Genomic DNA, 24,465 nt, shown 5'->3' with positions numbered 1-24,465 from the left:
TTATGAAAGTGACAGTCGGAATGTGATTTCCAATCATGCAATCTCGAAAACTTTGAGTATTCCGAACGATAATTACGGGTTGAACGACTGAATCCTTACAATCTAGACTATCTATAAGCCATTCCAGAATGTTTTTTTTGTTCAGGTTTCAAAATTGTAATCGAGAATTTGTTAAATATGTTTCGAAGTGTAGTCGCCAATTTGAAATTTGTCCCGTAAAGCACAAGAAAGCTGCCATCTGATTGGTCATTCCATTGGTCGGTCAAAGTTCGTGCAAGGTCGGTCTGACGTGACCCGTAATGGGATGTCCTCAGATCTTTGTTTAGCAGTAGCGAGAACTAAGATCTGATTTTAATGAGATTGGTGTTACCATGGCAACAAACACGTCATCATCTCTGTCAAAGTGTCCAGGCATTCTGCTGGTGAAGATGATGCCCACTGTCAAACAGATTCTGTTACAGAAGAGTTTTTACAGCCGTTTTCAAATTACATTCGCTGCAGGACTACAATGAAGGATTAACAAAAATTGGAGATTCTTTATTCAGTCAAGTACTAAAAATAATACAAGTGATAGATATTATGAAAACATGTAAGCAACATGTGACTGCATGGAAAACAGGTCTATGCACGAGGAAGTAAAGAATGCAGCATAGACACGAGAAACATATGATCCAGACGTTATTACACTGTAAGCTGATGGGCAAGCAGGGAGTTATCTCAGATCAGTGGACCTCTCTCTAACCAGACAGTACTGGTGGCCTGCAAGGGCTTACCATGGGTGTGCGACCATCACAAGCCACAATAATCAAAAACATTTTTGTCTGTTCTTAACCAAAAAAATTTTCTTGTATTAAGATTCAAGCATTTTGACAGCTAGAAAAAGGAAATTAACAAAAGAAAAGTGTTTGACTGTCATCATGTTTGACATTTGTGAGAATGTAGAGTCTATATTGTTATTCAACACCACCTTAATACATCTCGTCAGATAGATCTGGGATGAAAGCCCTATCATTTTGCCTATAATGATCAATCCTTCTATGTCTAGAAATCAAGCAATACATCAACTATTAGAAGGAATGTTGAATTTGACATTTATGTCCATGTCAATAAATACAGGGTGAGACAAAAATTCTTTCAACTTCAAGCAATAAAGTACAAAAACAAAACTCCAGGTTATGTTGAATTAATGTTGATTTACAGTGCTACTCAAGAATGTATTTCAGCCTTAAATGTGCTTCAACATCTAGAACCACCACAGCGAAGGTTGAAATAATAGACAACATTTTTAATTTTTGATAGTTTTTGGAATGGAGTGTTATCACAACTAGGATACTATATGAATCTGACAATCAGCGGTAGAAACAAAGTTTTAGTCCACTGGTCCTTATTATGATAACATATGGTGAAACTCTTAAAAATGGCAAATTTCTACTACTCGTTAAGATACCTTTACTATTGGGCGGTTTGACAAGGACAATAGGACTAGTGCCAGGTTCAACTCTGGACAAGGATGCTGGACTTCAGTACTGCCTGTTTCGAGAGAGTCCCCTACACTTGTGACTGGACACAGAGAGAGCGTGGTCTTGGTTGAAGTTTGGTCCTATGTAAGTGTGAAGAAGGTCCAGCAGAGGTCCAACAGAGATCCATGCCAATGTCACACCATGCCGACATTGTGTTGGTTGGAGGGGCAACTTACAAGTATACAATACGTAATTCTCCAGTGCCTGAACACGCTGAAGATGAAACCTTTGCATATCATCTTTGTCATACAGCTATAAAAGACATACAGACCAACAGCATACAGATCAACAGTCTGGCCTACAGCACACAGATCAACAGTCTGGCCTACAGCATACAGATCAAACCTTGGCTTTAAAGGTGGGCTGTCTCCATCAATGAAGCGGGACTGCCCAACTGATGCATACTACTTAGTCTAATACAGGCCCTAAGGGATACACCATAAGTGCTTTTCAGATGCACAGTTTAGTGCTCACGGCATTGAATCTCATTTTGAGACAATACGCTCTGAATCCAAATGACCCAGTTTATCAACAAATTATACTACATTTGTTCTCTAGGTTTAGACACATGTAATATGGTAGTTTTGAATATGTATTTTATTTCACGCCATGTGACATGGCTAACTTTGTTGAACATTCCAAACTGGCAAGGAAATATAAGCCCTGATCAAGTTGTCAAAACACTACAAGCAGCTGACTGAATCTTCAAGTTAAGATAACGCCCATCTGTGAGTAATAGAAAAATTTCCTTCTGGGGCCTCAACACTATTTGATAATTTTTAATAATTCTTCAGACCGGTCATAATTGTTCCAATAATTGTTCAGACCGGTCATAATTGTTTCAATAATTGTTCAGACCGGTCATAATTTTACTCAGTCTTACTCTACATCACACAATATGGACAATAAGTCATGTCCCATTAAAAGACCGGTCATAATTGTTTCAATAATCTTTCAGACCGATCATAATTTTACTCAATCTTACTCTACATCACACAATATGGACAATAAGTCATGTCCCATTAAAAGACCGGTCATAATTGTTTCAATAATCTTTCAGACCGATCATAATTTTACTCAATCTTACTCTACATCACACAATATCGACAATAAGTCATGTCCCATTAAAAGACCCATAAATGTCTAAATCTGCCTCTCAACTCAAAAGCTTCAATGTCCTTATTTTTAGGACATTTTCCCATCTGATACTTAAGCTATATACAAGACACCATTTTCAGGCTTGATCATGTTGATGGTTTGGTGTTAAAATTTCTTACAATCTTATTCTGCATTTACCCCATCCATCATATGAAAGCCACAGACATGGAACCAGGATCTTTCATACTCCATACATTACTTAAAAATAATTCCACTCAACAACCAACAAATCTGTAAAATGTAAAATGTAAAATGCAAAGCAGTAAGTCTGCAAAACAATACCGTTAATAAACTACAACCTACATATAACAGATCTGACGAACAGAAATATCACAGCAAACAAACCCTTAATAACCTCCGATTCATGACTTCCAACAAAACCAAATTAGGACTAAAACTACTTACATTCCAAGCCTTCATTAATAACATAACATCCGATCTCAAGCATATGGAATGAATGAATACAAGTACAATTCATTGTAAAGTTTGTACAAGCAGAGAGTTTCTAAGAGAACCACATTCATCATGTTCATAAACCACGTTCATAAAGAGTATATGTGAATATGAAAAAGCAGAACGATCTATACTAATAGCATTATGAAACAATAAGCGATAAGTACAAGTAGCATGACATACAGAGTTGTCTCCCCCTATATATCCTTGCTACTCCCCCCCCACACACACACACACACAACCACATATCAGCTCTGCATTCAGTAGTGGAGAGTGCTTTCACATATTTTCTATCAGTTATAAGTTTCCAATGTGTTAGAAAAGATATCATGGTTATTTAAAAAAAAAATGCAATTTGTTGACATGATAAAAAAATAATAAAATAAATAAATAATATTACTTCAAGCAGTTATCATAAAAGGCATACCGTAATACATCTCCTATGTTAATGTGTTCCTCAACTAAGACAGTAGAGATATATAGGGGAGGTAGTAACCATGGCAACTTTAGGCTGATGAGAACAAATCCGTTTCTTACAGATATTAAAATTCTTTGTTTGTATGCCAATTAAGGCTTACTTCACACATATAAAAACTTATAAACAGAGGTTTATCTAAGCTTCCAAAGTAAGTTTCCTTGGCAGGCAAATTTGGAAAAATTGGAGAGGATCGCCCCACTCAACCAAAGAGGAACGTCCCACTCATCCAAAGAGGAACGCCCCACTCATCCAAAGAGGAACACCCCACTCAATCAGAGAGGAACGCCCCACTCAATCAGAGAGGAACGCCCCACTCAACCAAAGAGGAACGCCCCATTCAACCAAAGAGGAACGCCCCACTCAACCAAAGAGGAACGCCCTACTCAACCAAAGAGGAACGCCCCACTCAACCAAAGAGGAACGCCCCACTCAATCAGAGAGGAACGCCCCACTCAATCAGAGAGGAACGCAACACTCAATCAGAGAGGAATGCCCCACTCAACCAAAGAGGAACGCCCCACTCAACCAAAGAGGGAAGCCCCACTCAACCAAAGAGGGACGCCCCACTCAACCAAAGAGGAACGCCCTGCTCAATCAGAGAGGAACGCCCCGCTCAATCAGAGAGGAACGCCCCACTCAATCAGAGAGGAACGCCCCCTCAATCAGAGAGGAACGCCCCACTCAATCAGAGAGGAACGCAACACTCAATCAGAGAGGAATGCCCCACTCAACCAAGGAGGAACGCCCCGCTCAACTGAATGCAGAGGTGATGAGGGCAGCTTGTTCTGGGGTATGGAATGCTTCCTACCCTGATATATGTCAAAGCTAAACTGATATATCAGTGTTTATCAAAATTACAAAAATATAAATGTTGATATGCAAGGAGCATAATGTACATAGTCATATATGTAGTCATACTTCACAAAAATATGCATAAATGTTATCAATCAATATTGAAACATGCAATTTCATCCAGCTGAGTAACTGCAGAAAATGTCAAACAGTGCTGTGAGATTATTGATGAAGTCTGCAGATTCTACTATCTACATGAAAGTAGGACAGGGTCCAGAATGTTCAACACATAATGTTCATCACAATGTAAGTTATGTGGGGTATTCTCATAAAACATATTCTAAATGCCTTCTTGTCTGATAATATCATAATGATATGCCATGTCGTTATAAATATCAGATGTAAGTATGTTTGGTGAATGTAAAATAATCTGGTTCATCAAGGCACAGACACTTGTTAGTGCCAACTTCTGTGCAGCATCATCACAATTGTCCAACAAAGGCTGCTTTTATCTGCTTACTATAGTAGTATCTGTGCAATTGTCAGTTATATTAAACATACAACCCTTTCATCACGTTCATCGAGATATGTTTCAATGGTCCCTGATTTTACACATGTGAGGTGAGAAAGATATTTCAATATTCTCAAACTAAACACACACCTAACAGGTCTCAAGTTGTCTTTTAATCCTGAGATCATCAACTGCCATTAAAAGGAGTCAGTAACTAACTTGCTCTGTGTTAATCTAACCTGGCAGCCATCCATAACAGTGATAGAAACTAACTTTGTTAGTCCACAAGTTCTTATAATGATAACATATAGCAAAACCCTCAAAAAAGGCCTTTTGATATCTTAACTATTGGGCAGTTTGACAAGAACTATAGGACTAGTCCCAATTTCTAACACTGCATAAAATCATCTTGCAAGTAAAGGCTAGCAAATAATTGTTCATTTATACATATCCATTTATACTGTTTTCAAAAGCCTGATTGCAAATGATATAGATTTTGTAGCAACATATCGGCAAATCTGATAATTATATAGTTTCACTGTTTTCATATGCTACTCAGAAGAAGTTAAGGAACACCTGATGCTGTCATATCACAATAGTTACTCTGTCATTGCATATGAAAGAATGGGGTGTTCTTTAACTTGTTTTGAGTAGTATATGTTAGAAACACTTCATATCTACATCTTGTGCCAGCAAGTCTTCAGTGAGCCAAGATCTGAATGTCAGCTTTCATCATGAAGGCACTAGAACCAGCACAGCTTGTCTTCTACAAAGGTACACTTTGTTACCATGGTTATAGGAGAGAACATGGCATCATAGTCCTGTGATGTCAGTTCAGCCAATCAAGAGGAGCCACACTGAATGGTGCAGTGACTCCTGCACCCGCTGATCTAAGCTGACGTTTGATTGGGCATATCGCTGAGGGACAGGTGCAGTATGGAGCGCCGTGATTGGCTACCCTGGGGGAGCGTGGGGAGACTGATTGTGATTGTCTGTGAATCATAGGGTCCTGAATAGGAGGATATTCGCTTACGTTGTGCTTTTGTAGAGGCGGAGTTCTTCAGATACTGCTTGGCCTTCTTGCCGCTGAAGTCCCTCATGTTGGCATCAGCTCCTGGAACATGGTGAGTGAGTGAGTGAGTGAGTGAGTGAGTGAGTGAGTGAGTGAGTGAGTGAGTGAGTGAGTGAGTGAGTGAGTGAGTGAGTGAGTGAGTGAGTGAGTGAGTGAGTGAGTGGGTGGGTGGGTGGGTGGGTGGGCGAGCGAGCGAGCGAGCGAGCTACTGAAATCTATGTTCAACTGCTGGGTTTGCCCACAATCTGACTCATTCATCACAAATGGGCTTCATAATGTTTATGATTTGGTTGGTTGGTTGGTTTGTTGTTTAACGCCGCACTCAGCATTATTCCAGCTATAGGTGGTCTGTAAATAATCGAGTCTGGACCAGACAATCCAGTGATTGACATCATGAGCATCATTCCACGCAATTGGGATCGATGACATGCATCAACCAAGTCAGTGAGCCTGACCCCCCGATCCTGTTAGTTGCCTTTTACGACAAGCATAGTCACCTTTTACGGCAAGCATGGGTTGCTGAAGACCTATTCTACCCTGGAATCTTCACGGGTATAATGTTTATGAACTGATAATGTGTTAAATTTCAATTATCCCTTCTTATGACGTTACCGTCTCAGTTTAATCTTTATGAACTGAGACGGTAACGTCATGAGAATGGATAATTGAAACTTAACACATTATCAAAGAATTCACTCATAACAATGAATCACATAGGCTGGTGATGATGAAGTCACTTTGTGGAGACATCAATGATAGACAGACATTCTATATAATAGCAACCAGTATTGTTATATTACATGGCTATGACACTCATGTTTTCAGTATAGATAAGACTTACTGTATGTCTGCACCAGGAGAGATATGATGTCTTCATGACCATGGATGGCTGCCATGTGGAGAGGCGTGTAACCCTGGGGAGGACAAAACACTGCATAAAGTACTCAGGACATTATGAGGAGAGGTGGGATGGGGTGTAGTGAGTGAGTGAGTATGATTTTACGCCGCTTTTAGCAATATTCCAGCAATATCACGGCAGGGGACCCCAGAAATGGGCTTCACACATTGTACCCATGTCGGGAATCGAACCCAGGTCTTTGGCGTGACGAGCGAACTCTTTAACCACTAGGCTACCCGACCACCCTCAGGACATTAGGAGGAGAGGTGGGATGGGGTGTAACGTTGCGTCCAAGATTATTGCACTTATACAGCGACAGGTGTGTGTGAGCAGCTGCTTGTACTAGTCCAGACTAATACTGGTTTTATAGGGCTAGCCCACTGAGATACCATGCTGCAGTTGAACATGAATTTTGTTGTGAACATGAGCACACTATACCATCTAATACCGACTCGGAGGCGACCAGTCCTTGTTTTATCCCCCTAATGCTGAGCACCAGGCTGAACAACAAGTACCATCTTTTTCGTCTTTCGGTATGACATGGCCATGGACCGAACAACCGACCTTCCGCTCTCCAGGCAGACGCTCCGACCACAGAGGCGATCAGACAACAGGAACCAGATAAGAAAAACCCCACCATGTTTCTTTCTTTGACGTTACAACAAACTACATAACATATCTAGATTCATATGTGCGTTTAACATAGTTGATGTGTCAGAGTGCTGTATTGAATGTTGTCTTCTCCTGTAGCTGGAGAAACAACGGTTGTATAATAGCTCCTTTAAATAACCAGTGGTTGATAGCAGGAGCAATAATCAATGTAATCAGGATATGAACAAACAGAAGTTGGGCAGGTCTCATATTGTAACCACTTGACACTCGTTACAAGTTAATACAAGAATGAGGTACTTGTTCTGCCGATGGGGCTTTCATGTCAAACACATATGTAAGCCATGACCTCACTATCATAAGTACCTGGTAGATATTTCTATCATAGACTAAGCATACTAAGAGGACCAATACCACATACTGAACATGCACGAACTATATCTCAGACAATATGATAAAAAAAACTTGTAAACTGTCAATATGATTTTCTCAGCAAATTATGCTGCTATATCATATATGACCAGACCTTAGATATATTGTATTACATGTCTGTACTTACCCCCTAGATGGTCCAGTATGGAAAAGAGAGAAATGACATACATGAACAGGACATCTTATACACAATGAAATCGTCAACACACAACAGCCATCAACTACCATGACCACCCCAATGTATGTATCAGTATCAGTCAACACAACAGCCGACAACTACCATGACTACCTCAATGTATTTATCAGTATCAGTCAAGCACAGAACAAAGAGTTTTAAGTTACTGTCTACAATTGTTTGAATGGCATTCTACTAGTTGGTCAGTAAGTCAGAAAACATACTACCTTATGGACAACAACTTCTAGTGGTGTAACGATACATCGAACTATCGATTGATTGCGATTGCTTGTCTCACGATAGTACACTATCGATTGCAACTTGAAACAATCGATACTATTAGCGATAGTTTGTCTAACTATCGATAGTTTCGATAGTTAATTTGTTTGGTACATATACTTTCTTAAAAAGCATAGAAACAACTCCTCAGAAAGTTATATCTAGTTTGATGGTGTCAGTCAAAATGCTGAAATATATGCTGCTAAAGCCTGCTATAATTGCAAGTGAAAACTATCGCAATAGTATCGCAATAGTAGGGCCACTATCGCAATAGTATCGCAATAGTTGTTTTAACTATCGCAATAGTATCGCAATAGTCAAAAATGCCTCAATAGTCACCCCTAACAACTTCTGGATAGAGAGATGTTTCGATGTAGATTCTTACACCGTTATCAAGCTGGAGTGACAAGAGCCAAGTGATGAGAGGTATCATATGCATGATATGTTGTGATAACCAGCGGATTATCACTGACAAGAAGTTATTATCCATAAAGTTGTATGTTTTCTTACTTACTGTCTACAATGTTTACATATCATGTTTACAGTTGTTTAAGTAAGAACACAGAAGGAAGTGAATCAACAGTCCTTGTTAAACCAAATGGCAGTCAAACGTCCTACTTACGTGCTGTAGATTCAAACAGAGGCAGGTAGCAATATCCAGAAAAAAAAGAAATTCTTCAAATTAGTTCCACATAGTGATTTCCCCATGTACAACTTGGACAACCCCATCATGAAGCCAGTTAAGTTTGAGCTACTTGTACCATGCATAACACATATTAATACTTTATTCACAGTTTCTGGTATCATTTAGGGGTGTCATTGATTAAAATTTTAGCATTGAAAAATCAACTAAAAATATCTTCATATATCAATATATAAATAATAATAAAATGTATTATACTGTGTGTATGCATAGACAAACGTTACCTAAGTAGACCTTAAGTAATCCATTTACTGCTAAACATGAACTAGGTTAAGAAGACAATTTCTATGGATGAACAACCGCTTTATTACAATAAGTGCGACGTTTCAGTGTAGATCCCAACACCTTTATCAAGCAAGTGACTTGATAAAGGTGTTAGGATCTACACCGAAACGTCTCACTTATTGTAATAAAGAAGTTGTTCATCCATAGAAATTGTCTTCTTCATCACACCAACTTCTAAATGCCTATGAAACAAGTTATGAACTAGGTCGATCCATGAAATGATTTCTGACTTCTCATTCTTTGTCCATCTATACCATGGTTATCTTAATTATCAATTTATCAATTAAGTATGTACATACACAACAGAAATTGGGGAACATCAATATCGCGATATACGACAGCCCTAGTTTAATGTCCTGGGCCTGGGATTCAAAGCAATCTTAGTGCTAATAGGATCCTCAGTCAGTTACAACAGTCATCGCGCGGTGTGTGGCACGAGACCCTGGTTCCAAACGAGGAACTGACCAAAGGTAACCATGGTAACCACATGGCCTGGTTTCAATCCTGGCATCCTCAAGGAGCTGTTGGTGTACTAAGATCATGCCAGAGAGCCCTGTGTAGCCTGCCTGACCAATGACACTGGCCTGTTGGGCAACATATGTCTTCCTCTCACTCATGATACATGTCACATGAAAAACTTATTTATCAACCATAATTCACAATCTTAAGTACAGTTGTAGAAAATTACATATATCAGAAAATACTACAAATATAAATAAACAAAATTTCAAACTGTTAAAGTATGGATAAGAGTGTGAGACACTTAACCAAGATCAGCCAATTTTGGCAGTGACATTCACCAGAACAGAGCAGAACAGCACCTTATTTCTCTCAGGCAGAGTACATCGGCATATGAGGTACAAACAGTATTTTACATTTCAGTCAAAGAGGTTAACCAGGTGAAATGGTGAAATTGGGTTTAACGTCGTGTCCAAGATTATTGCACTTATATAGCAACGTGCATGTACATGTATGTGTTTGTGTGGCTGCTTGTACTAGTCCGGACTGATGCTGATTTATAGTGCTAGCTTACTGAGATACCATGCCGCAGTTTAACATGAATACCCCACTCAGACACAGTATACTGACTCCGAACCGACCAGTCCTTGTTTTAGCCCCTTAATGCAGAGCGCCAGACAGGGTAACAACAAGTACCATCTATTAACGTCTTTTGGTATGACGCGGCCGGGGATCGAACCCCGGACCTTCCGCTCTAGACCATGGAGGCCGTCAGGTTAACCAGGAGTTTTTACAATTTTCATTATAATGTTTACACATTTTCATAGTTTCTTTTTGACAGAGATCTTATGACAGTTAAATAATTGCTGGAGTTGTAACATATTTGGTCTTTTCAAATAGTGTTATGGGATGTATGTGTCCCTTTGTTCATTGACATATTTACATTTGAACATGTTGAAGATGTAGTGGAATTCAACTCCAATGTCAAAACTATCAGTAATTTTCAAATATATAAGGTATTACTCTGTAGCTTTTTCACTTAAGTTTTCAGGCACACGGAAACAAGGGTCCAACCAACCAGCATCAAGGGTACATGTTAGTCCTCTCACATATTGGAAAGAACAAAGTGAGAGGAGATCTCTTACCGTCCTGGAGTTGACGCTAACGCCAGGCTTTGATGCAACTAGCTTGACGACCTCTGCCTTGCCGTGTTTACATGCCCAGTGCAGCGCCGTCTGGAGGCAGAGAAGATGAGTTCAGAGACAGTGTGTCGGGATGTAAATTTGACCATCACCCTGACAACAAGATACTGGATGCATGTCATCTCTAGTATCTGTTGGTTGTTTAATACAGCAATAATCCAACTGTATGACAGCTTCCTGTAAATAGTCCAGTCTGGACCAGACAATCCAGTGATCGATTTTATAAGCAGCCACACACATTTTCAGGGTACGATGACACACAATCAACCAAGTCAATGAGTCTGACAACCTGATCCATCAAGTCACCTCTTACGAGCAAGTATGATTTTATGCTTTATTTTAGAAATATTCCAGCAACATCACGGCCATGGACACCAGAAATGGGCTTCACACACCATATCCATGTAAGGAATAGAACCCGGGCCTTAGGGGTGACAAGCAAACACTTTAATCACTAGGCTATCCCACTGTCCCTCACCTGTTACGGCAAGCATAGGTTACTGAGGGCCTTTTCTAACCCGGAATCCAAACGAGGAAAATCTATATAAACCTATATGTCTATTCTCTTTTAAAATGGTCATGTGAAGTCTTTTATGTTTGTTTGCCACACTCAGCATTATTCCAGCCACATGAGGTCAGTCTGTAAATGATCAAGTCTGGACCAGAAAAACCAGTGGTTGATATCATGAGCTTCGATCTTAGCAATTTGGAAATGATGACATGCATCAACTAAGCCAGCGACCGATTCCATTAGTCACCTCTTATGACAAGCATCTTCGCCTCTTACGACAAGCATGGGTTGCTGAAGAGTTTTTCTAGCCCAGATCTTCACTGGTCGTGAAGTCTTGAAAAAGTGTATAGAATGTTAATAACTTGAAAGGTTTTGTAGACTTTGACACAACTATATATTTCATTGCCTTGACTATTATCCAGCAACTTGATACTTACATACTGAGGAATCCAGGAGAGGCAGCAGCAGTTGAAATGAACAGAATAACACATTAGACTTCTCCATGTTATACATACATTTCTAAAAACACTCCTTCCTTGTTCAGCATACAGTATTTTCATTAAACATATGATGCTTATTTACTCACAGAATAATATCAAATGTTTTATCACATATGGTTGAACCTGTTAAAACGTTAAAACAATCATCTTTAATTAGTTCTCTTTAACCTTCTCTATGAGTTGAATTATTGAATACTTACACCCTGGAGTTGTTGAGTGGATATGTGGAAGAAATAAAACACTGATTAGAATGTATCAACATTCCCATTACATACGTCACATCCGTGAGAGAGGCAATAGAGAACACCGTGAACAAACATTATTATCAATTATCATAACCACATATAATCTGGAATTACGTAAAGAGAAATCATAACCAATAATTTATAGGGATACAAATTGAAAAACATCTATTAGACCGAATAGTGATGACATATAGGACACGCCCTACAAAATGTTTGAAATTCTCCTGAGGATATATTTTACATGAACAAAACTGGTGATGTAGCAGCTGGGTGATGTAGCAAACTGGTGATGTAGCTAACTGGTGATGTAGCTAACTGGTGATGTAGCTAACTGGTGATGTAGCTAACTGGTGATGTAGCAAACTGGTGATGTAGCAAACTGGTGATGTAACTAACTGGTGATGTAACTAACTGGTGATGTAGCTAACTGGTAATGTAGCAGATGGGTGATGTAGCTAACTGGTGATGTAGCAGCTGGGTGATGTAGCAAACTGGTGATGTAGCAAACTGGTGATGTAGCAAACTGGTGATGTAGCAAACTGATGATGTAGCAGCTGGGTGATGTAGCAAACTGGTGATGTAGCAAACTGGTGATGTAGCAAACTGGTGATGTAGCAGCTGGGTGATGTAGCAAACTGGTGATGTAGCAGATGGGTGATGTAGCAGCTGGGTGATGTAGCAAACTGGTGATGTAGCAAACTGGTGATGTAGCAAACTGGTGATGTAGCAAACTGATGATGTAGCAAACTGGTGATGTAGCAGCTGGGTGATGTAGCAAACTGGTGATGTAGCAAACTGGTGATGTAGCTAACTGGTGATGTAGCAAACTGGTGATGTAGCCATCAGGTGATGTAGCTAGCTGGTGATGGAGCTAACTGGTGATGTAGCAAACTGGTGATGTAGCAGATGGGTGATGTAGCTAACTGGTGATGTAGCTAACTGGTGATGTAGCAGATGGGTGATGTAGCAAACTGGTGATGTAGCAGATGGGTGATGTAGCAAACTGGTGATGTAGCTAACTGGTGATGTAGCTAACTGGTGATGTAGCAAACTGGTGATGTAGCTAACTGGTGATGTAGCTAACTGGTGATGTAGCAGCTGGGTGATGTAGCAAACTGGTGATGTAGCAGATGGGTGATGTAGCTAACTGGTGATGTAGCTAACTGGTGATGTAGCTAACTGGTGATGTAGCAGATGGGTGATGTAGCAAACTGGTGATGTAGCAAACTGGTGATGTAGCAGCTGGGTGATGTAGCAGCTGGGTGATGTAGCAAACTGGTGATGTAGCAAACTGGTGATGTAGCTAACTGGTGATGTAGCTAACTGGTGATGTAGCAGCTGGGTGATGTAGCAAACTGGTGATGTAGCAGATGGGTGATGTAGCTAACTGGTGATGTAGCTAACTGGTGATGTAGCTAACTGGTGATGTAGCAGATGGGTGATGTAGCAAACTGGTGATGTAGCAGATGGGTGATGTAGCAAACTGGTGATGTAGCTAACTGGTGATGTAGCAAACTGGTGATGTAGCTAACTGGTGATGTAGCTAACTGGTGATGTAGCAGCTGGGTGATGTAGCAAGCTGGTGATGTAGCAGATGGGTGATGTAGCTAACTGGTGATGTAGCTAACTGGTGATGTAGCAAACTGGTGATGTAGCAGCTGGGTGATGTAGCAAACTGGTGATGTAGCTAACTGGTGATGTAGCTAACTGGTGATGTAGCAGCTGGGTGATGTAGCTAACTGGTGATGTAGCTAACTGGTGATGTAGCTAACTGGTGATGCAGCAAACTGGTGATGTAGCTAACTGGTGATGTAGCAAACTGGTGATGTAGCAGCTGGGTGATGTAGCTAACTGGTGATGTAGCTAACTGGTGATGTAGCTAACTGGTGATGTAGCAAACTTGTGATGTAGCAGCTGGGTGATGTAGCTAACTGGTGATGTAGCTAACTGGTGATGTAGCTAACTGGTGATGCAGCAAACTGGTGATGTAGCTAACTGGTGATGTAGCAGCTGGGTGATGTAGCAAACTGGTGATATAGCTAACTGGTGATGTAGCTAACTGGTGATGTAGCTAACTGGTGATGTAGCAGATGGGTGATGTAGCAAACTGGTGATGTAGCAGATGGGTGATGTAGCAAACTGGTGATGTAGCTAACTGGTGATGTAGCAAACTGGTGATGTAGCTAACTGGTGATGTAGCTAACTGGTGATGTAGCAGCTGGGTGATGTAGCAAACTGGTGATGTAGCTAACTGGTGATGTAGCTAACTGGTGATGTAGCTAACTGGCGATGTAGCTAACTGGTGATGTAGCTAACTGGTGATGTAGCAGCTGGGTGATGTAGCAAACTGGTGATGTAGCAGCTGGGTGATGTTGCCAACTGGTGATGTAGCAGCTGGGTGATGTAGCAAACTGGTGATGCAGCTAACTGGTGATGTAACTAACTGCTGATGTAGCTAAGTGGTGATGTAGCTAACTTGTGATGTAGCAAACTGGTGATGTAGCAGCTGGGTCATGTTGCCAACTGGTGATGTAGCAGCTGGGTGATGTAGCCGCTGGGTGATGATGTAGCTAACTGGTAATGTAGCTATCGGGTGATGTAGCTAACTGGTGATGTAGCAAACTGGTGATGTAGCAAACTGGTGATGTATCTATATGGTGATGTATCTATATGGTGATGTAGCAGCTGGGTGATGTAGCAAACTGGTGATGTAGCAGCTGGGTGATGTTGCCAACTGGTGATGTAGCAGCTGGGTGATGTAGCCGCTGGGTGATGATGTAGCTAACTGGTAATGTAGCTATCGGGTGATGTAGCTAACTGGTGATGTAGCAAACTGGTGATGTAGCAAACTGGTGATGTATCTATATGGTGATGTAGCAGCTGGGTGATGTAGCTAACTGGTGATGCAGCAAACTGGTGATGTAGCAAACTGATGATGTAGCAGCTGGGTGATGTAGCTAACTGGTGATGTAGCAGCTGGGTGATGTAGCAAACTGGTGATGTAGCTAACTGGTGATGTAGCTAACTGGTGATGTAGCAGCTGGGTGATGTAGCAAACTGGTGATGTAGCTAACTGGTGATGTAGCAGATGGGTGATGTAGCTAACTGGTGATGTAGCAGCTGGGTGATGTAGTAGCTGGGTGATGTTGCCAACTGGTGATGTAGCAGCTGGGTGATGTAGTAGCTGGGTGATGTAGCAAACTGGTGATGTAGCAGCTGGGTGATGTAGTAGCTGGGTGATGTAGTAGCTGGGTGATGTTGCCAACTGGTGATGTAGCAGCTGGGTGATGTAGTAGCTGGGTGATGTTGCCAACTGGTGATGTAGCAGCTGGGTGATGTAGTAGCTGGGTGATGTAGTAGCTGGGTGATGTTGCCAACTGGTGATGTAGCAGCTGGGTGATGTAGTAGCTGGGTGATGTTGCCAACTGGTGATGTAGCAGCTGGGTGATGTAGTAGCTGGGTGATGTAGTAGCTGGGTGATGTTGCCAACTGGTGATGTAGCAGCTGGGTGATGTAGTAGCTGGGTGATGTTGCCAACTGGTGATGTAGCAGCTGGGTGATGTAGTAGCTGGGTGATGTAGCAAACTGGTGATGTAGCAGCTGGGTGATGTAGTAGCTGGGTGATGTAGCAAACTGGTGATGTTGCCAACTGGTGATGTAGCAAACTGGTGATGTAGTAGCTGGGTGATGTAGCAAACTGGTGATGTAGCAAACTGGTGATGTAGCTAACTGGTGATGTAGCTAACTGGTGATGTAGCTAACTGGTGATGTAGCTAACTGGTGATGCAGCTAACTGGTGATGTAGCAGCTGGGTGATGTAGCAGCTGGGTGAAGTAGCAAACTGGTGATGTAGCAGGCTGGTGCTCTGTCTCTTATTGATGATGATAACTACATTACAAATGATAATCTGGCCACAGTTTGGATGATGACAGAGATGTGGGTCTGTACTCACATTCGTGAAATTCTGAAACATAAATGTGGAAACGACTTTGTAAATGTGTAATACTTATAAAATAGATGAAATACAAAACAGTTATGATAACATGATCTAGATGGTACCAGGGAACTCGTGAAAGTAATTCTAGCTGGTATCTGGGAAACTGATTTAAACATTATATCTCTCTAAAACAAGAATTTGTAATTCATAATTATTTAAAACATAGAAAATGAAAAAAAATACTCCAACACCGACACACACTTACAGCTACATATGTATCTTTCTGAGGCAAGGGAGATAACTGACCATAAAAGTCCTGTTTCCACCCATGCCAAACTAGGCTGGAATTGAGTTTGGAACGGAGTTTGGGCTGGACTAACAAGTCTATGCATAGTCAAACAAAATCGACATCCGGTTCATAAACTGCCATGCAGGTTTCGGTTGATTGCAAGATTTGCTAAGCATGTGTACCGACAACTTAACATCAACAGATATTTTCCAATCTTTTCATGTTTTTTTATTTGATTTGATTGGATGCACTTTGCGAAAAAGACCCGTTTTATCACAAAACAGATTTTGATTATCGATCAGATTGTCTTGACTCGGCGCCGCCATTTTGTTTGATGCAAATGCAAGTGATATGAGAGGTGGAATCTGATTGGTCAATAGGAGGGACATAGAAGGGACATGACTCGTAACAGTTGCTGGTGGCGCTACGATTGAGCCCAGCCTAGTTCGGCAAGGGTGGAAACTCGACTTTTACAGTCAGTTAACTCCCTTGCCCCGGGAAGATGCTACACATGAAACTTAATTTGTTTGGAAGGTAAAACACTGACATTCATCTGTAACAGTGGAAGCTGTGCTCCACACGTACCTTAAGTTTGGCCAGCTGTGGGTTCTTGCTGAGCAGCCTGTTCATGTCATGGTATTCCGAGTGGCAGCACGTCAACATCCACTCCCTCTCCTCAGGGTCCAGCTGAAACAGGCAATACACAAATACAGAGTGGGGAGTAGCGTTTATACTGTCCTCAGGGTCGAGCTGAAACAGGCAATACACAAATACAGAGTGGGGAGTAGAGTTTATACTGTCCTCAGGGTCCAGATGAAACAGGCAATGCACAAATACAGAGTGGGGAGTAGAGTTTATACTGTCCTCAGGGTCCAGCTGAAACAGGCAATGCACAAATACAGAGTGGGGAGTAGAGTTTATACTGTCCTCAGGGTCCAGCTGAAACAGGCAATACACAAATACAGAGGGAGAGTGTAGAGTTCATACTGTCCTCAGGGTCCAGCTGAAACAGGCAATACACAAATACAGAGTGGGGAGTACAGTTTATACTGTCTTCAGGGTCCAGCTGAAACAGGCAACACACAAATACAGAGTGGGGAGTAGAGTTTATACTGTCCTCAGGTTCCAGCTGAAACAGGCAATACACAAATACAGAGTGGGGAGTAGAGTTTAAACTGCTTCTCCACCACTACAAGCTGTCAACATGGTGTGTGTCGTATTACTCACCGTGACAAATGATGTGCCTGACTGGGAGTCATCATCATCTCCTCCAGAACCCCGGCTTCCCTGAAGGTACAAGCACAGACAGTTAGTTTCATCATTGTTTGTTTGTTTGTTGTTTAAAGATGCACTCAGAGGCCTGTAAATAACTGAGTCTGGACCAGACAATCCACTGATGGACATAGTATGTGAACAACAATCCATGCCACTGGGGTACCAGGACACACAATCAACCAAGTCACTAAGCCTGACCACCCGATTCATTCAGTTACCTCCTTTGACCAGCATACCAATTCTAACCCAGAATCCCCACCGGTAGGACAGGATAGGTTACGAGGGTACCAATTCTAACCCGGAATCCCCACGGGTAGGACAGGATAGGTTACGAGGGTACCAATTCTAACCCGGAATCCCAACGGGTAGGACAGGATAGGTTACGAGGGTACCAATTCTAACCCAGAATCCCCACGGGTAGGACAGGATAGGCTACGAGGGTACCAATTCTAACCCGGAAAGCCCAACGGGTAGGACAGGATAGGTTACGAGGGTACCAATTCTAACCCGGAATCCCCACGGGTAGGACAGGAAAGGTTGCGGGGGTACCAATTCTAACCAGGAATCCCCAAGGATAGGACAGGATAGGTTACGAGGGTACCAATTCTAACCCGGAATCTCCACAGGTAGGACTGGATAGGTTACGAGGGTACCAATTCTTACCCGGAATCCCCAAGGGTAGGACAGGATAGGTTGCGGGGTACCAATTCTAACCCGGAATCCCCAAGGGTAGGACAGGATAGGTTACGAGGGAACCAATTCTAACCCGGAATCCCCAAGGGTAGGACAGGATAGGTTACAAGGGTACCAATTCTAACCCCGGAATCTCCACAGGTAGGACAGGATAGGTTACGAGGGTACCAATTCTAACCCAGAATCTCCACAGGTAGGACAGGATAGGTTTCGGGGTACCAATTCTAACCCGGAATCTCCACAGGTAGGACAGGATAGGTTTCGGGGTACCAATTCTAACCCGGAATCCCCACGGGTAGGACTGGATAGGTTTCGGGGTACCAATTCTAACCCGGAATCCCCACGGGTAGGACAGGATAGGTTGCGGGGGTACCAATTCTAACCCGGAATCCCCACGGTAAAGGGAAAGGTTGCGGGGGTACCAATTCTAACACGGAATCCCCAAGTTAGGACAGGATAGGTTGCGGAGGTACCAATTAACCAATGATTAACAACAGACTTTCGTCATCTGAAACTACTACAAAGACATTTCCTCAGCATAAGGTGATTACAGGTGGACATTGCCTGAACATGAAAATCCTAGACAAGCTGACAAAGTGTACTCAATCTCATTATAATCAGATCTTAGTTCTTGCTACCACTCAACAAAGATCTGAAGACATCCCATTAGGGGTCACGTCAGAACAACCTTTCATCCGACCAATCAGAGCTTCGCTTACCAGATCATGAAAGTGACAGTCGGAATGTGATTGCTGATCATGCAACCTCGAAAACTTTAACATGGGGTATTCCGAACGATAGTTACGGGCATAACGACTGAATCCATACAATCTGGACCATCTATTTATCCATTCCAGAATGTTCTTTTGTTCAGGTTTCAAATTTGTAATCGAGAATTTGTCAAAATATGTGTCGAAGCGTAGTCGCAAATTTGAAATAAGCGTCGTAAAGCACAAGAAAGCTGCCTTCTGATTGGCTAATGTCGACTTCTTGTTAGTCATTCCATTGGTCAGTAAGGTCGGTCTGACGTGACCTATAATGGGGTGTCCTCAGATCTTTGTTTAGCGTTTGCGAGAACTAAGATCTGATTTTAATGAGATTGAACTGTACTTGCATGTCCAACTCTTATTAAAGAACCCTTGCCTTCTAAGCACATGGCCTTACATATTTTGGTTCCTTCTTCTTGGAAGGCTGGTTAACAAGGAGGTCACTCTCGGACTGCATGCGGTTCAGATGCTTGGCCCGCTCCTTGACGCTCAGCACGGACATGTTCTGGTCTTCCTCAGTGGACGTCTGAGAAGACTTGCCGGAACCTTGAGATTCCTGAAAACATCAAGCAAAAGTCTCACTGTTTTTCCCTTTTTCTGAACAGACAAAAGCATCTCTTAACAGTAATAACACATGCCAATAAATGCAGTACCAGGATGTGGCATGGAACAAAACCTTGTCCATCACAGACACAGTTGGCCAGCCTACTTCAATGTTTTTGTGGAGGTAGATAGAAGTTGTTAATATGTTGTAACTGTCAGTTGCAACAAATGATTGAACTACTGGTTAAAAAATATCAAGTGCTGTCTTGGTCCTGTTTGAACAGCAATGAACAGCAGCCAGCTTAGCTATCCAGAATGTTTGGTCCTATAATTTAGAGTTATCTGCCCCTTGTATACATAAACATGGCAGGCTTGAAGGTTTAAGATGTTTCGGGATGAGACAGTTTCTAGAACGCTGGCTGTACCTAAGACAATAAGACAGCATCTCTATGCCTTTTTTTGACTTGTTGCTAATCTACTTGCCAAGTGCAGTTTGGCTACCTATTTGTACACACCAAATTCCTGCCATCTTCCAACACTCATCTGGAATCAAGCATGGACACGGGCCTCTTTCAAGACATTCAACAGTGACAGAATTCTGAACATTCATTCTAATGCGTGTTACTTATGGCTGCATTGTATTGCATGTGTTGATTGTAAACCTAACATAATTTATTGATTATTCATTGATCCTGTGTGGTCATTTACAGATTTCACAATTTAGTTCTTTGGGGACAGACTTCTGGGTTCACCTTTGCATTTCAATTTGGAAATCACCTTGTAGCACCACCAAAATTTATCACAAATCATAGAAGCATATTTACATCATATATCTAACAAACTAACTTGAGTAATCCCTTACTGCTTATCTGCTAATAACTTGTTCTCAACTAACAGTCAGTGGTAGTCCAAAGCCTAGGCAGAGTACAGTCTGTGTCATACCCTTCAGTGTCTGTTACCCCAACAATGTTGTCTCCTGGCGTCATTTTCAGAAGATTTTTGTATTTATCAAGTTCTCCTGGTTAATCATATGTTAATACAAGTATATTGACTTTCTTAGCTAAGCATACTGTGGCAATCAAACTTTCACTTTGACTCCTGCTTCAGACTAGTGGATAAAATCTCAGACAAATTTTGCTTAGTCTAATACATGTAAAAAGCTCAGATAATAGCCCACATAAAAAGTAAAATTGATTTTGAGAAACAAAGGTTTTGGGATAGTTGACTCACTAGTTCTTGGCACAGAATGAATTAATCACTCTTGTCGTCATTTTTCACAATGATAGATGCGCTCTAGGTGTTCTACTGACTGTGGAGGCAATGAATGTTCTACTGACTGTTGGAGGCAATGAATGTTATACTGACCATGGAAGCAATGAATGTTGTACTGACCGTGGAAGCAATGAATGTTATACTGACCGTGGAAGCAATGAATGTTCTTCTGACCATGGAGGCAATGAATGTTCTACTGACCGTGGAAGCAGTGGATGTTCTACTGACTGATGGAGGCAATGAGTGTTCTACTGACTGTTGGAGGCAATGAAAAGTTCTACTGATCGTGGAGGCAATGAATGTTCTACTGACCGTGGAGGCAATGAATGTTCTACTGACCGTGGAGGCAATGAATGTTCTACTGACCGTGGAGGCAATGAATGTTCTACTGACTGTTGGAGGCAATGAATGTTCTACTGACGGTGGAAGCAATGAATGTTCTACTGACCGTGGAAGCAATGGATGTTGTAGACATGGCCAGACTGCTGATGCTGATGCTGTCTGCAGAATGGACGGAGCCCTTCATCTGGGAATCCAGGCTCCCTTCACTCCGCCCCTTAGATATGGAGCCCCCATCAACATCATCCTGGCCTGGGGGGTAGGGCGGGGGCTTGCTAGGGGGTTCCGACTGTGCCCGCTGGAGATCACCCACAGACTTTACTGCAGCTACTGGTCCTGCTTCGGGACGGAACTTCTTCTTCAGGACAAGAACCTTCTCCCCCTGGATCAACACCAGTAGACACATGGTAGAGCTGGTCACACATGCTACATGTTTTTTTCTGTTTTGAGTTCCTCCTCCAAGCTTCAGAGGAAGGGGTCAGGAGGGCAAAAGATTCTTTTTAATTTTTTAAAAACATGCACTGGCCTTGTTAAATCGATAAGTTCTGTTCTGGTTCACAATTTGAAGTCATGATTCCATGAGTTCAAAACAGGTAATGAACTTTAACAAAATTCAAAAGCAAATGAGCTCATAAGGTCCTATCATTGTTATTGTGCTATACTCAAAGTGCAGTCTTGTTACATGGTGCTGGGAAGCTATTAAGATGGAAGAGATTGAGGGTTTAAATAACGAAAACATTAAAGGAAAAAGGACAATTATCTGTTGAGTTATTTCTCTTCTTCGTCAAATATCCTTTCAATAAAGTCCAGCACAAATGTCTTTATGGAACAGGAATTTCCAGGGAGGGATGATATTCCTACTGGGTGGATATAGATACGTGTGATTACATGTTTGTGCAGGACAGTAATACATAACACAGGACCAACAGAAGATGAGAAACCAGAGGTGGATCCAGCATTTTAAACAACAGCCTCCTGGCATGCAAATTAGGAACAAATCATTATTATTTCTAAAAATGGGACTTCCTAAAGTTCTTATTTTCCTAAATCCAGAGGGGTTTTTAACATTGTTTTTGGACATTGCATTTAATGCAATAATATAAAACCTAAGCATTAAATTAGTTACTGGTAAAATATATTAACATGAATTGGGCAAGTTTTAATCAAGTTAATGACATTTGCTACAAATTCGGGACTGAATATCAGCCTCTGGGCCGGTTTAGATAAATCCTTGGAACACAGCCTGCTGTTTCCAGCTGCTAGCCTTGATTCAGGACAACTAAACTTCTGTCTTGTCCTAATATCAATCAAGCTTATTATTACACAACTTAATGTTTGTTGTCAGAGGAATTCCTGTATATCAGATATTCCATGTACACATCATGAACATTATTATATTTGGTCAGAGAAGTAAATAAACATCTGGCAAATCCGCAGTAATCAGATAAACAATGATAAAACACATGGCAGTGTTCAGAATTAAGCGTGAAAGTTAAATGTGTTGAACGTTGGAGATTACAGATGTATAACACCTAACTTCAAACACTGCATAACACCATGAAAGCCATAGCAAAATAAAGAGTAAATATTTTCTCATGAAAAAGAAACTCAGGACATATCTTACATCTTCAACTTTTATTGTTGCCAGCTCATTGACATAGTCCTTAAACTTCTCCCTGTTGTGAGCTGAAAAAAACAAAACAAATAAACACTCATCACCATGTACATACAGTAAATATGATAAATAAATGACATCCTTTTCTTTGCATGAAATATCTAGCTAAAGTACTAGTTTATCTGTTTGCTAATTTATACATGAAATAGAAATATATCATAGGAGTCAACATTTTGCAAAACAAAGACGGACATTGAACAAAAATTGTCAGCATTGAGATGATTGATATTCAAATATGTTCTGCATAAATTCTCAGGACTAAAATGTAACCATGCTTACAAAGAATTGAACAATATATAATGACACATGATGTCATAAGGAGAAACATACATGTCCAGGTCCCGTCTGGCAGTTTACAGAGGCAAATATGTATTTTGAGAGTATTTAGGAGCATGATCAAACACCACAATACAGCAAAAAAGGAAACATGTCTGTTTTGACCCACCAGTAGCTAAATTAAATACCAAAATGCATTCATTTTGTACGAAAATGGCCGAGTAATCGCCATATATAGGTGGCCATATTGAAAATTGGATTCAAACCTCTTGAACACAATCAGGTATAAGGTGAGGTGAGGTGAAATGGGGTTTAACGTCGCGTCCAAGATTATTGCACTTATATAGCGATGTGCATGCACGTGTGTGTGTGGCTGCATGTACTAGACCGGATTTGCCGATTTATAGTGCTAGCCCACTGAGATACCATGCAGCAGTTTAATACTGACTCCGAGCTGACCAGTCCTTGATTTAGCCCCTTAATGCTGAGCTCCAGACAGGGTAACAACAAGTCCAATCCTTTAACGTCGTTTGGTATGATGCAACCGGGGATTGAACCCCGGACCTTCCGCTAGACCACGGAGGCAGTCAATCAGGAATGATCACTGATGGGAAGAAGTGTGTGAAGTTTTAACTTCGTTGCTTCAGTAGTATTCAAGGAGTAGATGTTTACCACAAATGACGGGACAAATAGACTGTGCTAATGAGTCATTCTAATTTCTCTACAATGCAGTTTACCAGGTGCAGCTTACATAGCGCTAACATTTGGCTCAACGTTCACAGACTTTGAGTGCCTCTTCGATCCTTTGGGTAAGTTGTGCTTCTAGGGTTAGGGTATTTTACCCGAAACTCTTTCCTTAGCCCTTTCCAATCAAGCATCCTTTTACAATCCTAAGGGTTTGCTACCACTTGCCAATCAACTACCCCCTTGTCCTTAGGGTTAGGCATTCCTTATAATCCTTAGCGTTTGTTGTGGGGTAGGCTAAGGGTTAGTGATCACTTTTAATGAAGAAATCCAAAGTAGTTAGAGGAAAATCAGTATCGTATCCTTAGAAATTTCATGGAGAAAATAATTGGGTGGTGATTACTTGCAGTGATAGAAACTAACGGTTTTAGTG

The 24,465-nt window shown here is 41.3% G+C and overlaps 1 protein-coding gene across 3 annotated transcripts in view; it reads right to left on the bottom strand.

The window, feature by feature from the left end:
- LOC124147257 (ankyrin repeat domain-containing protein SOWAHB-like) overlaps positions 1–24,465 on the bottom strand; it is a 43,802-nt gene that overhangs the window by 11,563 nt on the left and 7,774 nt on the right. For all 3 annotated transcript variants that reach the window (XM_048380427.1, XM_048380426.1, XM_048380425.1), the window contains 13 exons: positions 23,022–23,083; positions 21,507–21,779; positions 19,641–19,799; positions 17,736–17,795; positions 17,094–17,195; positions 16,235–16,246; positions 12,238–12,240; positions 11,975–11,977; positions 10,970–11,059; positions 9,000–9,002; positions 8,051–8,053; positions 6,826–6,898; positions 5,946–6,026 (listed from right to left, as the gene is read on the bottom strand). In XM_048380427.1, the coding sequence (XP_048236384.1) occupies positions 5,946–6,026; positions 6,826–6,898; positions 8,051–8,053; positions 9,000–9,002; positions 10,970–11,059; positions 11,975–11,977; positions 12,238–12,240; positions 16,235–16,246; positions 17,094–17,195; positions 17,736–17,795; positions 19,641–19,799; positions 21,507–21,779; positions 23,022–23,083 (924 nt within the window). The remainder of the gene's footprint in view (positions 1–5,945; positions 6,027–6,825; positions 6,899–8,050; positions 8,054–8,999; positions 9,003–10,969; positions 11,060–11,974; positions 11,978–12,237; positions 12,241–16,234; positions 16,247–17,093; positions 17,196–17,735; positions 17,796–19,640; positions 19,800–21,506; positions 21,780–23,021; positions 23,084–24,465) is intronic.

The sequence above is a fragment of the Haliotis rufescens genome, unplaced genomic scaffold, assembly GCF_023055435.1.
Source record: "Haliotis rufescens isolate VD_foot unplaced genomic scaffold, xgHalRufe1.0.p SCAF_30, whole genome shotgun sequence".
In the NCBI taxonomy this organism is placed as follows: Eukaryota; Metazoa; Mollusca; class Gastropoda; order Lepetellida; family Haliotidae; genus Haliotis; species Haliotis rufescens.
The sequence above is the reverse complement of the archived record's forward strand: the minus strand, read 5'-3'. Positions and strand labels throughout refer to the sequence as shown.